The sequence below is a fragment of the Rhinopithecus bieti genome, unplaced genomic scaffold, assembly GCF_001698545.2.
Source record: "Rhinopithecus bieti isolate Rb0 unplaced genomic scaffold, ASM169854v2 scaffold_39900, whole genome shotgun sequence".
Lineage (NCBI taxonomy): Eukaryota > Metazoa > Chordata > Mammalia > Primates > Cercopithecidae > Rhinopithecus > Rhinopithecus bieti.
In genome coordinates, this window is record NW_016816297.1 from 88,506 (window position 1) to 104,469 (window position 15,964).

The 15,964-nt window shown below is 39.3% G+C and overlaps 1 protein-coding gene across 1 annotated transcript in view; it reads right to left on the reverse strand.

Annotated features, from left to right (window-relative positions):
• The window catches only part of JADE3 (jade family PHD finger 3), a 159,788-nt gene that overhangs the window by 76,212 nt on the left and 67,612 nt on the right, over window positions 1–15,964 (reverse strand). The window contains exons 3-4 of the mRNA XM_017854805.1: window positions 9,159–9,215; window positions 8,316–8,395 (exon numbers count right to left, since the gene is read on the reverse strand). Coding sequence (XP_017710294.1) covers window positions 8,316–8,395; window positions 9,159–9,204 — 126 coding nt within the window. The 5' untranslated portion in view covers window positions 9,205–9,215. The remainder of the gene's footprint in view (window positions 1–8,315; window positions 8,396–9,158; window positions 9,216–15,964) is intronic.

Below are 15,964 nucleotides of genomic sequence, written 5' to 3' on the forward strand. Positions count from 1 at the left end.
TCTGAACATGTGTGTGGGTGGTGGACATTGTTCGATATGGAATAGTATCAAAACATTAAACTTCCTGTATGACCAAAGAGGAAACACTGTCTGGTCCATGTGAATATAAGCCAGAGAGACTGATCATAGTGTTGATTCCATCACTTGAAATGCTGAGACTATACATATACGACCCGAAACTGGACATGTCAGGCGCTCCAAAAGGCATAACAGCCCCACTAAACTGGGTATAGGTTAGTATGTTTGAAGCAAATGAATTTAATGTATAATGGTAGTAGCGAATCTTTTAGTGCCCCCAAAAATCCAGAAGAATCAATAGTAGAGAAAACTTAGCAAAGAACACTGTGCCTAAAACCCTTAAAAACTCTGTTCTTGTATTGTCAAGACATTGCATCCCACATTGATTTTTTTCAATGAATCAAAAAGCTTATTCAATTTCTAAATTTAAAACTTTAAAACCCATGGAAATATTTTTCAAATAGTTTAAAATAACTCTCAGGTTTCTTATAAAGAATAAACAGAACATTTTGATGGCTATAGGCTAACACCAACTGCAACATCAGTTACCATAAAGCAATGCACCTTTGGGTTGCTTAAGTTGGATTATTCCCTTTCCCCATATCAAACAGAGATGTAATGGAGAATGGGGAGCAACAAAGTCTGATTTAGAGATCTGAGCAATTTTAGCACAAGAAATAACATCTGAAGGCTGTTTTGCAAATTATTCTTCCTTCCCTCAATGTCCCCTTTTGTGTAATAAGTATGCACTTGTAGCTCAGTGCTTTTTATCTGCTGTAGGTCAGAAAACCAAATAATTAAGCTTGTTAGAAATATAGGTACAATGATATAAACAGGCTTTACTAGAGAGTATGTAGTGCTCTCCATTGAATTAAAATATATGAGCTTTCATTCTGTTGCTATGAAAGTCTTGGATAATAACGAGACTCCAGGCCTACAGATGATATGCAGTCAATGTTTTAAGATAGGTTGATATGTTTTACACACCAGACTAGTAGTCGAAAATATCCTAGCTTCTGATAACAAATGGAAGACTTTTTAATAGTCTCCCAAAGTGCTGGGATTATAGGTATGAGCCACGGCTCTCAGTCAGTTACTATGTACTTTTTCTAGGGATTAAAAAAAACAACAACAACTTTAAAGTATGGGCCCTTTTAAGAATCAGATAAGGCTACTATCTCAGAAAAAAAAATAACAAAGAACATACCCTTAAAAATCTGTACACAATTTCCAGAAGGTACACAAAGCCCCTGAACCATACAGGGGATTCACATATCCCTAGGAAACTCTTCTCTACGGGATAAATTAGAGGGAGACTTGCACAAGAATCTCACTGATACACTAAATACCAAAGAAAAATATGTATCTTTTAATGCGGCCAATTAATCCTCTGCAAAAAGGATAATTTATATTGCACGTCAGTGACTAATTCCCAGTAAAATCATAAGGCTCAAGAATTCTGGTTTTGTCTCAGATCTGTAGTCAGAAAACAAAACAAAACAATCTCCCGTTTTTATAAGAAGCAAATGGCAGGACAGGCAGCAAATTAACAAATTTTCATGAACCCATCAGAGAAATGAATCACAGCACAAATAGCCAATTCAGAGAGACAGGTGCCTGCAGGGAGACACAGGGCAGGGCATTTGGTTACCTGTGGCAGAAGCCACAGCAGGAACATTAAACTAGAAATTTTGAATCATTGGATGCTGCGTGGGGACTGATACAAGAATATGAAGTTCCTGGGGGCTGTAGTTATTGGGGGGGGTCCCAACAGCTTGCAAGCTTTTTCTTCAGGAACTCAACTCCGTTCACACAGGGAAGCTGGGGGGGGGGGGGCGCGGTACCTGGGAAAGACACCAGAGCGGTGCTGTCTGGGTACTTGGTGCTTAGTACCCTGGTTCCCTTACCAAACAAAAGGCTTCATCTGCAGGGGAAGGGTATCAAGTGAGGGCAATGGTGCAGTTTCATCACTGCTGGGAGAAGGGAAAAGCCTCCAGCCTCAGCCTCCCTGTGTTACCTAAGGGGCAAAAAGGTAATCTACAGGAGCGAGAACCTCAAGGACAAAGGCTGAGAACATCAGAAGATACCTGCTACAGGCCAGTGAGGGAATCGGGGCAGGGGCAAAAGGCTCTACCTGAAGACTACCTTCCCCACCACCACTTCCACCCCCAGAAACAGGACCACTATGCACCCTAAAGACTAAGAAAGAGTTAATGAGAAGATTAGCGAATGCTGCCCCTCCCCCATACCCTCTACTATGCTAAAGCCTCCAGGGATAATAACATTGGCTAACAGCTTGGGAGAGCTGCAAGAGACAAAATTCCTATGAGGACAAGCACAAAGAGACCTTGAGCCACGAGGAGAGACAAAAACAGGGTCACTAGAAGAAGTTGAAGTCTCTGTTACAGCAATAACAAATTTCAAACACTCTCAAATATTGCTGGTATGACTGAAAAATGATGAGCCCCTTTGGAAAACAGCCTCGTAGTTCTTTAAATAGTTAAATGGTTAAGTAGAGTTACTATATGACCCAACAATTCCACTCCTATGTGTGTAGTCAAGACAACTGAAAATGCACGTCAACACAAAAACTTGTACCTGAATGTTCAAAGCAGAATTACCCATAATACCCCATAAGTGGAAACAACCCAAATGTCCACTAACTGATGAACAGATAAAAAAAAGTGTACTGATAAAATGTAGTATCATTCAGTCATAAAAAGAAATGAAGTGTCTAGGCATGGTGGCTCATGCCTGTAATCCCAGCACTCTGGGAGGCCGAGGCAGGTGGATCACCTGAGGTCGGGAGTTCAAGACCAGCCTGACCAACATGGAGAAACTCCGTCTCTACTAAAAATACAAAATTAGCCAGGTGTGGTGGTGCATGCTTGTAATCCCAGCTACTCAGGAGGCTGAGGCAGGAGAATCGCTCGAACGTAGGAGGTGGAGGTTGCGGTGAGCCGAGATCGCGCTATTGCACTCCAGCCTGGGCAACAAGAGTGAAACTTTGTCAAAAAAAGAAAAAAAATAAATAAATAAATAAAGGAAGAAGGAAGGAAAGACAGACGGATGGACAGACGAATACATGCTACAACATGAGAGGTGAAAACACTATGTTCAGTGAAAGAAGCCAGACGCAAAGGGCACGTGTTGTATGATTCCATTTATATGAAATGTCTAGAACAGGGAAATCCATAGAGAAGGAAGGTAAATTAGTGGTTGCCAGGGGTTGCAGGTAGGGAGATGGGGAATTACTGCTAATGGGTAAGGGGTTTCTTTCTGAGGTGATGAAAATGTTCTAAATTATTATTGTAATGGGTTACACAACTCTGAACATACTAAAACCCACTGAATTATACACTTAAAATGGGTGAATTGTATGGTACGAGAATTATATTTCAAGAAAATATGTTAAAAATGGTTTTTAAAAAAGGGTGATTATTGCGGTGTCAATGTACACCACCTGAGAGGTCCCGATGTTCACCCTCTCCCAGCAATAATGAGGCACCTCTCCTCCTCAATGTGATGTTTGCAGACTGGGTAGGGAGCCTAGGCTGTCACTATCACCCATCAATAAGGTGGTACCTTCACTACCACCATATCCTCCATCATCATTGGGGGCAACAAGGTGGTGGGAATTTCCACATCTGTGAAGCAGTAGAGACTCCCCAGTCCTGCTTCCCAGAGAAATAAAGAGCTAGGATGGGGAGCTTAGGAATTCAACAGGTAGTAGAGAGTCAGCAGCCCTCTTCCCCACTGGTCTGGTTATAGTGGAGGACTACTAAAACAGAAGATTTAAATAAGACTCAGTGTCTAATGACATAATACTGAAAAAGTCCAGGATACAACTGAAAATCACTCATCATACTAAGAACTGGGAATGAGAAGAGACAATCAACAGGCATCAACACTGAGATCACACAGATGTTAGAATTATCTGACAAGGATTTTAAAACATCCATGATAAAAACGTTTCGACAAGAAATTACAAACACTTTTGAAACAAAAAACACAAAGTCTCAGTGAAGAAATGGAATATATAAGAATAACCAAATGGAAATTTTAGGATAGAATTTTAGGATGCAATTACTGAAATAACAAACTCGTAAGATAGGCTCAACCAATGAATGGAATTAATGAACAGAAGACAGAACCAATGAACAAGAGAAATTATTCAATCTGTTCAACAGAATATACACTGAAAAAAAAAAAAAGAAGAGTGCCTGAGGGTCCTGTGGGAAAATAACAAAAGGTCTACCATGCATGTAACTGAAGCCCCAAAAGGAGGGGAAAAAGAAGGTGGAGTTGAAAAATATTTGAAGAAATAATGGCTGAAAATTTCCCAAACTTAGTGGAAGACATAAATCTACAGATTCAAGAAGCTGATTAAAGCCCAAAGAGGATAAGCCAAAAGAAATCCATGCCCAGGTACATCATAATCTAACTTTAAAAAACTAAAGACAAAGAAAATCTCAAAACAACTGGGAAAGAAATGACTACCTAGAGGAGAACAACCTATTTGAATGGTTCAGGGCAGATTTCTCATCAGAAACCATGGAGGCCAGAAGGAAGTAGTATATTTTTCAAATGCTGAAAGGAAAGTACTGTCAAACCAGAAATCTATATCAAGTGAAAATATCCTTCAAGAATGAAGGAGAAATCAAGACATCCTCAGATGAAGGAAAACTAAGAGAATTTATCACCAGCAGACCTATCCTAATAGCTAAAGGAAATTCTTCAAACAGAAACAAATGAACAAAAAAGAAAAATGGGAACATCAGAAATAAAGAAAGAAGCGTACAAATATGTCGTATTTCTTAAGTGAACCTTAAAACAATTGTTTGAAGCAAACAGGTGCAGCAAGTAGGGCCAGGAAAATCAGAAATTGAGAGAAAAGTGATACGCTATCAGAAATAGGGCATAAACTGACACTTTGAAAAAAGCAGTCAATGGCGGCTGGGCGCAGTGGCTCACGTCTGTAATCCCAGCACTTTGGGAGGCCAAGTCGGGTGGATCACGAGGTCAGGAGTTCAAGGACAGCCTGGCCAAGATGGTGAAACCCCGTCTCTACTAAAAATACAAAAATTAGCCGGGCGCAGTGGCAGGCGCCTGTACTCCCAGCTACTTGGGAGGCTGAGGCAGGAAAATCGCTTGAACCTGGGAGGTGGAGGTTGCAGTGAGCCGTGATTGCACCACTGCACTCTAGCCTGAGCGACAGAGCAAGATTCCGAATCTAAATAAATAAATTAATTAATTAAAAAAATAAAAAGCAGCCAATGGCAATATTGCTTCAGTTTCAGGAGCCAAAGAGGAAGAAAGAATTCACAGTGGTTCCATATGATTCCTCAAAGGCTGCTTTCAGACTCACCTGTGAGTAGTGTGTGCTTGTCACCTTTGCCAATTCCCACTTACTTTTACTTCTCTTCTTTTACCAAGGGTTCCTACTATATTCTTCTTGCTGCCTGGGTTCCCAGCCCCTGTTCAATTCCAGGTTTGTTCTCTCTATTCTTGAGTTTTATTCCCACTTCATTATGGAAACTTTGATTATCACTACTCATGAGAAAACACTGGTGCTGTCCCATATTTCTCAACTGCCAAAGTTTCAACAAATGTTTACTATACAGTTATTGTACCCTACATAATATGCCCAATGCATACGGGTTAATAAAACAAGATTCAGCATGAATAAAACTTGAATATCAGTTCTGCTTTTCAAATGACCCTGGGCAAATAAATTTCTCTGAGCCTCATCACCTGCAAAACAAAAAAACAAACAAAACAAACAAAAAACTGGAAAGTACCTACTTTATAGTGTTACTGGAGGAATAGAACAGGAGTATATTACTTCCCTGATGTGCTTGATTATAAAATCACCTGAGTCACTTTTAAAATCCAGATCCTAGGCACCTTTCTTGGAAATACTAGTTCAGTAGTGTCACAGGGTGGGGTAAGTCTGGAATCATTATTTTAAACAGGCATCCAAGGAGAGTCTCATAATTGTTTAAATTTGGGAAACTAATGTAAAGCTTTTGGCACATAAAACTTCAATAAATGGTAGCTATGAGAGATAGGTATGATAATGTCCATGTTATACTGACAAATTATTTCAAAGAGATGAAATAAGCCAGCAAAGCAGAACATGGGATCAAGCTCTTCTAATGCAAAGGCTAGTTTTGTCCTACAATATCATGAGGTTTTCCTTTTTATAACAGAATATTAAATATAAATGAAAAAAATTTGCTTTCAGCAGCCCAGGTCCCCTATCCCTTGCAACAAAAAGACTACTATTACCACTGCCTGGGAGGCAGTAGGCCTCAAAACCCAAAGCCCTTGAATTGCCTTATGTCCTAGGACCAGCCGTCCTCCTAAAAGGGTAGGTAGCAAGGTTTCTTTCTCACCATTCTGTAGTCAAAGTCTCCTCTAGGCAGATGGGAAATTTCTTCCACTCCTGTTTATGTGTGTTATATTCCCTAAATTTTCTGTATGACATGGACATATATAAATAAACTTTTACTTCTCTTGTGCCCAGAAAATCCCTGGCAAAAGAAATGAAAAGTGACCTCCAAGGAAGAGAGAAATGCTCTCTGCTGGACACACCCAAAAGTAACCCACAAAGAGTCACTCCCTTTCTATTAAGGCAGTGGGACCTATGACTTACTTCTAAACAACAGAATATGGCAAACATGATGAGATGTCATTCCTTTGATTAGGTCACATTATATAGATAATGTGATGGGGATGCCACTCCCATGATTATATTATGTTATGTAACACTCCATCTTAGCTGACTGGAGGGAAAGACTCTCCTTGTTGGCTCTGAATAAGTATGCTGCCATGTTGTGAAAGGATCTATGGAAAAGGCCATGTGGCAAGGAACTACAAGTGGCCTTTAGAAACTGAGAGTGCTCTCTGCCAAAAGCAAGAAGGAAAACAGAAACCTCAGTCCTTCAGCTCCAAGGAGACAAATTCTGCCTACAACATGAGCTTGGTGGCAAATTCTTCCCTAGGCAAGCCTCCAGATGAGAACACATCCCATTTTCCACAGTGATTTCAGCTTTGAAAGATCCTGAACAAAGAATCTAGTCACACCATGCCCAGATTACTGACCCACAGAAACTGAGATATAAGTGTGTGCTGCTTTAAGACACGAATTTTGTGATAATTTGTAATGCAGCAATACATAACTAATATATTTTCTGTTCTTTTACAGCTAAGGAAGTCTACTCATAGTAGAAGTGAAGATACACAAGGTCATTTTATCATCATTTAATTATCACAGAGGAAAGTCTGTAGGATTCACTAAACCATTATCAAGTTGAAGGGGAACCCTGGCACTTTGCTGCCTTTTGTGGAAAAGATGACCAGCCTCATAAGGATTGACCTATTCGTTCTGGGCCAGCAGTGATCCAAAGGCTGTAAGGACCCATCACAGCTTCACAGATCATGACCCATATGATCTTTAATGTAGTCCTACTCACCTATCCCTTTCTGTACTATCTCTTCTCACCTGCTAACTTAGCTTTTTCCAATCATAGGCCAGGATATCTCTAGGTCCTTCCCAATTCCCCTAGTCTGGCTCTCTTTGACTTCCTGGTTAGGGGAGGAATATTCTAAAGCCAAGCAATATGTGTCACCACAGTCTGAAGATGATTGAAATCACAAAATGAAATCACAGTGTGAAGATTATTGTTCTCCTAAAGGAGACAGAAAATGGAATCTTTCTTGGAAAACAAATAAGTTCATCAGAAAACAAGCCTACCCACTGACACATTCTTTATTCTTCACATCTTCAGATTCTGGGTACTGTTGGTATATAGTTAGGAGGCAGCCATCTATCTTTTTAAAAGTTGTCTTAGTTTATTTAGTATTGCTATAAAGGAATACCTGAGGCTAAGTATTTATAAAGAAAAGAGGTTTTTTAGCTTATGATTCTGCTGGCTGGAAGGTTCAAGATTGGGCAGCTGGCAAGGGCTTCAGGCTGCTTCTACTCATGGTGGAAGGCCAAGGGGAGCTAGCATATGTGGAGATCACATGGTGAGAGAAGAAACAAGAGAGAATGGGAGGAGGTGCCAGACTCTTTTTAACAACCAGCTCTCAAGGGAACTAACGGAGTGAAAACTCACTTACCCCCTGCACTGGGAGGGCATTAATCTATTTATGAGGGATATATTCTCATGATCCAAACATCTCCCATTAGGCCTGCATCTCCAACATTGGGATATAATTTCAACATGAGGTTTTGGGAGACAAGCATCCAAACTATAGCTTAAGTCTAAAAATCGAGAATATGATCTCACCTCAGCAGGTTTCTTGTGTTCATTTGGAATTTTTGACTTGATCCTATACATTGAGCCAGAAGTAAAGGAAGTGGAAGGACCTGTAAAAGATAATTAGAAAATAATACTGAGACGCATTAGCTACTAATATAACAATGTCATAAAACTAAATGTCATCCAAGAGAATATGAAAAATATCATAGAGAAACCAGAGAGCTCATACCACTGAAGAAAACAGTCAAACTGCACTGAAGAGTGCCTCATAATGGAGTTTAGTGACATTTATAGATGATCTCCTACAGTGCAAAAGCTTCAACAATGCTAAGGATGAGATTATCTGATTTGGTATAATCACACCTCATAATGTTCTGCAATAACACAATTCATATTCCACTTGAAGAAAAGTATCTCCAAAACAATTGGAAAACTAAAATGTGGAGCAAGTAATCTGTGTATCCTTCAGCGCTTCCCCAAAGGCTATTGCTAATAAGGTTACTGCCTTTTACAAATGATGACCGACTCACAGTCAAACACTTAGTACCTAAGCTACAATTAGAATCAGCCTACAATTTATGCTCTTGTACTTTTCTTCTTTCTAGAGAAGCTCTATTAAAGCATTACTAGATCTGGCTTTTGTTTACGTAAATGAAAAGTGAAAACAGTTATATGCCACACACAACCAATTCTTCTAATTTATCTATCTCTAATGAAATTTAAATAAGAAAATGGTGCCCTGAATTTTCCTTCTCAGAAACATTTTTTAACCATTGAAAAAAGCATGAAATGGCTTATCCTCAAATGAAAGGAAAAATCCCCAAGGGATATAGATAGAAAGGTTACCAGCTGCCAGCCAGTTCTACTCACTCTCGTCTGAACTGTCACTGCTGCTGACAGGCCTATGGCGTTTCATCCTGGAGCATCCTGGGAAAAAGAACAACACTGAATAAAACAGTTCACACACACCCATCCCAGAGGGCAGTCAACACTGTCCCACAGATCCCAGAAGTAGCAGCAAGCAAATCACGCAAACTGAATGATTTTTGTCAAGAATATTCTCAAATGACTTAGAGTAATGAGAGAAAAGTACTACCAAATCTTTCAATACAAAGCATGTCAAAGACTAGGAAAGGCCACATTAGCCTTAGGAGGAAGCCCAAGCCACAGATGAGTGGTACAGCACTAACTGGAGCCTCAGATGTGGCCACATGGCCACTGTCGACCAAAACAAAGGGTGGGGAAGCCACGGGGCCAAAACCAGTCCGTGATCCCCAATAAGAGAGGAACAGAAAAAGAAAAAATCAGTCATGAGGGCAGGGCCATCAAGAGCCAAGGTTGAAAAGCATGAGACATATCTGACTGAAGAAAGAACAAGTGAGGCACATCCACCTTTAAGAACATGACCACACTAATTTTCTGCCTGCCCTTTATCCCTCTCTCACTCTCTTCCTGTCCCCATATCCCAAATAAGTAGCCTAAAGTCATAATTATATATATACTACTAGGAATGTTAAAGAAAGCTCCTATATTGTGAAGAGTAAATAAAAATGCTTTGGACTAAAACTTCTAACGGTTCAAGTGTACTTCCCTGAGTATGGCCAATGACAGATTAAAAAAAAGAAGCATCACTCTTCTGGGAACACACTAGCACTGGAGTGTAAGAAAAAAGGAAGACACAGTGACACAGTTAAGCACTTTAAGTCACAAAGGAAGAGCTGAAAATGTAAACTTGAAAAGACAGCAATACAGTCAGTGACTGACATTCTTTTATGTGCCACAACATATAACATGCTACCAGGGGCTATCATGATTCCATAATGAATAAAGTCAAGGCTACTGCCTTCAAGCGATTTAAAATCTACTAAGGAAGTAGAAATCCAAGTATAAGGCCACTCTGAGCAATTAAGAGTAGCAGCAATAAAACTGTATGTTAAAAAGCTTATAGAGTTCCACTTCTGGCATAATGGTGTGAGCAGCTCCGTGGACGACCCTCTTTCCAGCGAAACTGGTGAAAGTTATTTCAATTAAAAAAAAAAACAACCATTTAAAGTCTCTGGAAATGGTTGTAAGGGCATACAGCAAATGAAGAAGCACTTATTCAAGAAAATCTACTAAAATTCAGAAAGTAAAGTCAAAGTCTGCAGTATTTGGATCTAGAACCACTTCCTCCATCTTCCCTCCCAGCACAGATCTCATGCCAGAGTAGAGTAGCCAAGAACACAGGGTTCCTTCTACCCCAGCTCCCAGCTTCTTTCTTCCTGGGAAGAACAGGATGTTGGTATATCTTATCCTGTTCCCAGCTACTTTTGCTGAGGCTACGTTACAGGAAAATGTAGCTGAGAGGTGGGGGCTCCCTTCTTTCACCTAGCCCCCAACTCATGGGATGGAGGCTATGCCTTGGGTGTTGTGCCACCAAGAATACCAAAGCCTTGATTGCTCTGGCGTTACCTTGTGGGGTGGGGGTTCTATACCAGAAGAAGTAAACCTGGGAGACCTGGGGCTGACACTCAGAGGGAAGCTCACCATTTGTCTCCATCCCCTGTGCCATAGCTATGGCTCAAAGATTTTTCCCAGGGAGAGAGGCAGGGCATAGAATAGGGGACTTCAATTCTCCTGCAATAAAACTGACTTCATTTGCAACTGAGTGTACAGAAGTTCAAGCCTAGGCTGCCTAATATGCCAGAGAGAATCAGGGAAAGAGATAGCCTCTTGGGGTTGGAAGAAATCTCAAATACTGATCTCAGGAACTATCTTCAAAGGAGCCCTAATTTGATTGGATCAGTTTGTGGAGCAATTTATGTTCCAGGACATGATTAAAACAACAGAGCAGCTGGGCGTGGTGGCAGGCACCTGTAATCTCAGCTACTCGGGAGGCTGAGGTGGGAGAATTGCTTGAACTCGGGAGGTGCAGGTTGCAGTCAGCTGAGATCGTGCCATTGCACTCCAGCCTGGGCGACAAGAGTGAAAATCCATCTCAAAAAAACAAAAACAAAAACAAAACAAAACAAAACAAAAATCAAGAGCAATCAGTCAACAATTAGTAGACCATAACAGCATGGTATGGTCAAGTAAAGAGACAGCCAAGGAGAGCCTCACCAAAACCACTGTCATCCCAAGGTGACTGTGGGCATATACAAGCTTGTACCCCCGAAGACCAACATTAGAGGCTTCGTACTGCAGGGTGAGAATGGGGGTTGAGGAAATAGCCTTCAATAAAATAATCCAGCCAGTTACTAAAGCAGTAAATAAGCAAATAATAATAAAGAACCCTGGTGGAGGGGGTAGTACTCACAATTGTTACAATATATTATCCAAAATGCCCAGTTTCCAACAAAAGAGATATGCAAAGAAACAGGAAAGTATGACCCATACAACCACATGTCAGATTTAACAAGCAAAACCTTCAAATTAGCCATATAAGTATGTTCAAAGAACTAAAGAAAACCATGATTAAAGAAGTAAAGGTAGGTATGATGACAATATTTTACAAAACAGAGACTATCAATAAAGAAATAGGAAGTATAAAAAATAACCAAATAGAAATTCTGGTGTTGAAAGCACAACTGAAATGAAAAATTCACTGAAGGGCCTCAACAGTAGACTGAACAGGCAGAAAAAAGAATTAATGAACTTGAAGTAGGTCAACAGTGATTAGGCAAGTTGAAGAACAGATGGAAAAAAGAAGAATAAACAGTCTCAGAGAAATGTAGAACACCATTAAGTTCATCAACATATACATAATGAGAGTACCAAAAGGAAAAGTGAACAAGAAAGGAGCAGAAAAAATATTAGAAAAACTTCCCAAATTTACTGAAAAACATTAATTTATATATTCAGGAAACTCAAAGAACATCAAGTAGGATAAATGCAAAGAGATCCAGAAAGAGATTCCTTATAGTAAAATTACTGAAAGCCAAAGACAAGGAGAAAATCTTGAAAGCAGCAAGGGGAAAAAACAACTCATCACTTACAAGAGAAGCCCAATAAAATTAACAGCGAACTTCTCAGAAACAATTAAAATTAGAAGACAGTGTGAAAACATATTGTGTCCTTTGGTGATTGGTTGCACATATCTGTGAATATATTAAAATAACTGAATTGTATACTTTAAGTGGGTAAGCTGTATGGTATACAAATTATATCTCAAAGCTGTCATTTAAAAAACTAATCAAATTAGTACAAGTATCAGGACCATTAACTAAGGTTCTGTTTGTCCTGTAGTCAGTCAATTGAATATTTTTAAAAAAGAGAATGTTAGCCTCCCATCACATAAATTTTGGGGCTACATTTGGCTCTCTGGTGCAAAATTTCATTCAACTCTCTTCTGAAACGCAAACAAAACCAACAGTAACAACAAGATACTTCCTATTAAAAAGTAGTAGTGGGGAATTTAAAGTCACAATGAATGTAGAAATTTAAGCAGAAATAAAAGTAATACATTTTCTAACTATTCCCCACTGAATGCACAGATCTACTTAGAGTAGTGCTTCATTTGTCTGATATCACGGGGATGTTGCATATATAAAAACTGTTCAGATAAATAGTATACCCAAACATATAAAATCCTATTTTAACAGAAGCTTTTCTAAAACACCTATTTATTAGTTTTCTAATGTTACAGTAACAAATTACCACAAACTCTGTGGCTTAAAACTACATAAATTTACTATCTTACAGTTTAGTGGGTCAGGATTTTGACACAGGTCTCACAGAGCTAAAATCAAGATGTCATCAGGGCTGCGTTCCTTTCTGGAGGTTACAGGGGAGAACTCATTTCCTTGCCTATTACAGCTTTTAGAGGACACTCGTACTCCTTTGATCTTGGCTGTCTTCTTCCATCTTCAAGGCAAGCAACACTGCATCTCTCTGATCCCGTTTCTGTCATCACATCTCATTCTCTGACCCTTCTGTTCTGCTTCCCTCTTCCACTTTTAAGGACCCATGTAACTACACTGGACCCACCCAGATAATCCAGGATAATGTCCCTATTTTATAGTCAGCTAAATAGCAATCTTAACATATTCATAGGTTGCAGAGATTAGGACATGGACATCTCTGCCTACCACAACCTAATACACAAAATGTAACTCAAAATGGATCACAGACTTAAATGAAAAAAGTAAAGTAATAAAATATTTACAAAGAGCATAAGAGAAAGTCTTCAGGATCTAGGGCTAAGCAAAGAGTTCTTAGACCTGACACCTAAAGCATGATTGGCAAAGAAAAATGTGTTTTCATCAAAAGTAAAGACTTTTGCTCTCAGAAGCACATCCAGGGCAACTTGAATCTATGCTGCTGGGTTGTGGTCTTCAAACTTGGCTCAAATAAACTAGCTTCTTATATTTTTAAAAAAACTTCTGCTCTGAGAAAGACCCTGTTAACAAGATGCAAAAGCAAGCAACAGAATGGGACAAAATATTTACATATATTACACACATGTATAATATCAAATGTTGGAGAAGATGTGAAGAAATTATCATTCATACATTGCTGGTGGGAATATAAAATAGTAGAGTTATTCTAGAAAATATTTTGGTCATTTCTTAGAAATACTATATATGTAATATTTACTATAAAACACATATCTGACAACGAACTTATATTCCAGAATGCGTAAGGAACTCTCAAAATTCAACAGTAAGGAAACAAATGACCTAATTAAAGATCAACAGATGGGCCGGGCGTGGTGGCTTGTGCTTGTAATCCCAGTACTTTGGGAGGCTAAGCTGGGTGGATCATTTGAGGTCAGGAGTTCGAGACCAGCCTGGCCAACATGGTGAAACCCCATCTGTACTAAAATACAAAATTAGCTGGGTGTGGTGGCACACACCTGTAATCCCAGCTACTCGGGAGGGTGAAGCATGAGAATTGCTTGAACCTGGGAGGCGGAGGTTACAGTGAGCCTAGGTCATACCACTGTACTCCAGTCTGGGTGACAGCGAGATTCTGTCTCAAAATAAATAAATAAATAAATAAATAAATAAATAAATAATAAATCAGCAGACATTTTATCAAAGAGGAACACAAATGGCAAATAAGCCCGTGAAAAGACATTCAGTATCACCAGCCATTAGCGAAATGCAAATTAAAATCACAAGAAGATATTATTACACGCTTATTATTACAATAGCTGAAATAAAAAAATAGTGAAAATATCAAATCCTGGAGAAAGCGTAGAGAAACTATATCACTTATACATTGCTGGTGGGAATGTAAAATAGTATAGCTATTCTAGAAAATATTTCTGTCATTTCTTTGAAAATTAAATATGCAACTATGACTCAGCAATTGCACTCCTGGGCATTTATCCCAGAGAAATGAAAGTTTATGTTCCCACTGAATATACTGAATATAACCTCCATATGGATGACTCATGATGGGATCAAGGGCAACAAATGTAGAAAAAACATTTTTATTTCCTAAAAATCTCAGTGAAGAAAACCAACTGACCATGGACCCTCCCTCCTCACCTCCCTGAGAGTTTCAGAAGACCTAAGACTTCTTGTGAGATGGATACTCCTCTCATCTGAAGTTCTGGGTATGTGTACTTTGGATAAAAGTTTCTCCATTTTCTATAATATTCTGTTCTTTAAGTGAAAGAGTTATCAAACTGTTCATGACAGAGGGAGATTTTAAAGAATAGGCAAAATTTGGCATTTTTAAAACAATCACAGTAACAACTATTTTTTATTATAGATGGAAACAAAAAATCTCGTATTATTAGTAAAAAAGCCTAGGAAACAGATTATCTAATACGAGTAACACCAGTCCTGGGAAATAAGAAAATGAGTCATCAATGACTTTTAGAAAAGAAAATAAAGCAAGTTAATTTTTGGGTCTGGGCTGTTTAAAGTCCAGTGATTTGTTTGTCCATTTCTGTGACATACTGTTGTTTTAATTATTGTAGGAAAATGACAGAAAACAATAAATATCAGCAGAATGATTCAATGATGGTAAATCTTTATATCTCTATTTTTACTTCTAAGCACAACAACAGTCCTACACATATCAGCAGCAGCCATTTTACAGATGAGGAAATTGGGGCTCAGAAGCATTAAAGCGACACGCTTAGAGCAATATGGCCACCAGGGGGCAGGGCAGTCAGGTACATTGACAATGGGCACTCCAAGGTGATCCAGAAGCCAGAGGACAGGCTGGAGGGATGATAGCAAGAAAGGTGCCCCTTCTAAGCCCAATCTCCTCAGCATGGCTTGCGAGGTCCAGTTCTGGCTCCCAGTCTCTCAGGCCTCATCAAATGCTGTTCCCTCCACCCCACTCCAATTGTTCTGCATATACTATGCCCCATGTGATTCCATGAACACATTCATCTTGTTTCATACTTGCTTGCCACCCTTTGCACAGGGCTCTTCCTTCTACCTACAATTCCTCCCCATGTTTTCCTTGACCAGCCCATTTTCCCCAACCCTGGTTCTATTCATTCATTGGATGTCCTCGATGAAGCTTCCCAGATGTCCCTCCTCCACAATTATTCACTCCTTTGCTTTCTATCCAAGTATCCAAGTACATGCAAAGAAGCACTTCACTTGCACCATCAATATTCTTTACATCAAGCTTGTCCAACCTGCAGCCTGCATGTGGCACAGGACAGCTGTGAATGCCGCCCAACACACATTCATAAACTTTTTTTTTTTTTTTTTTTTTTTTTTTTTTTT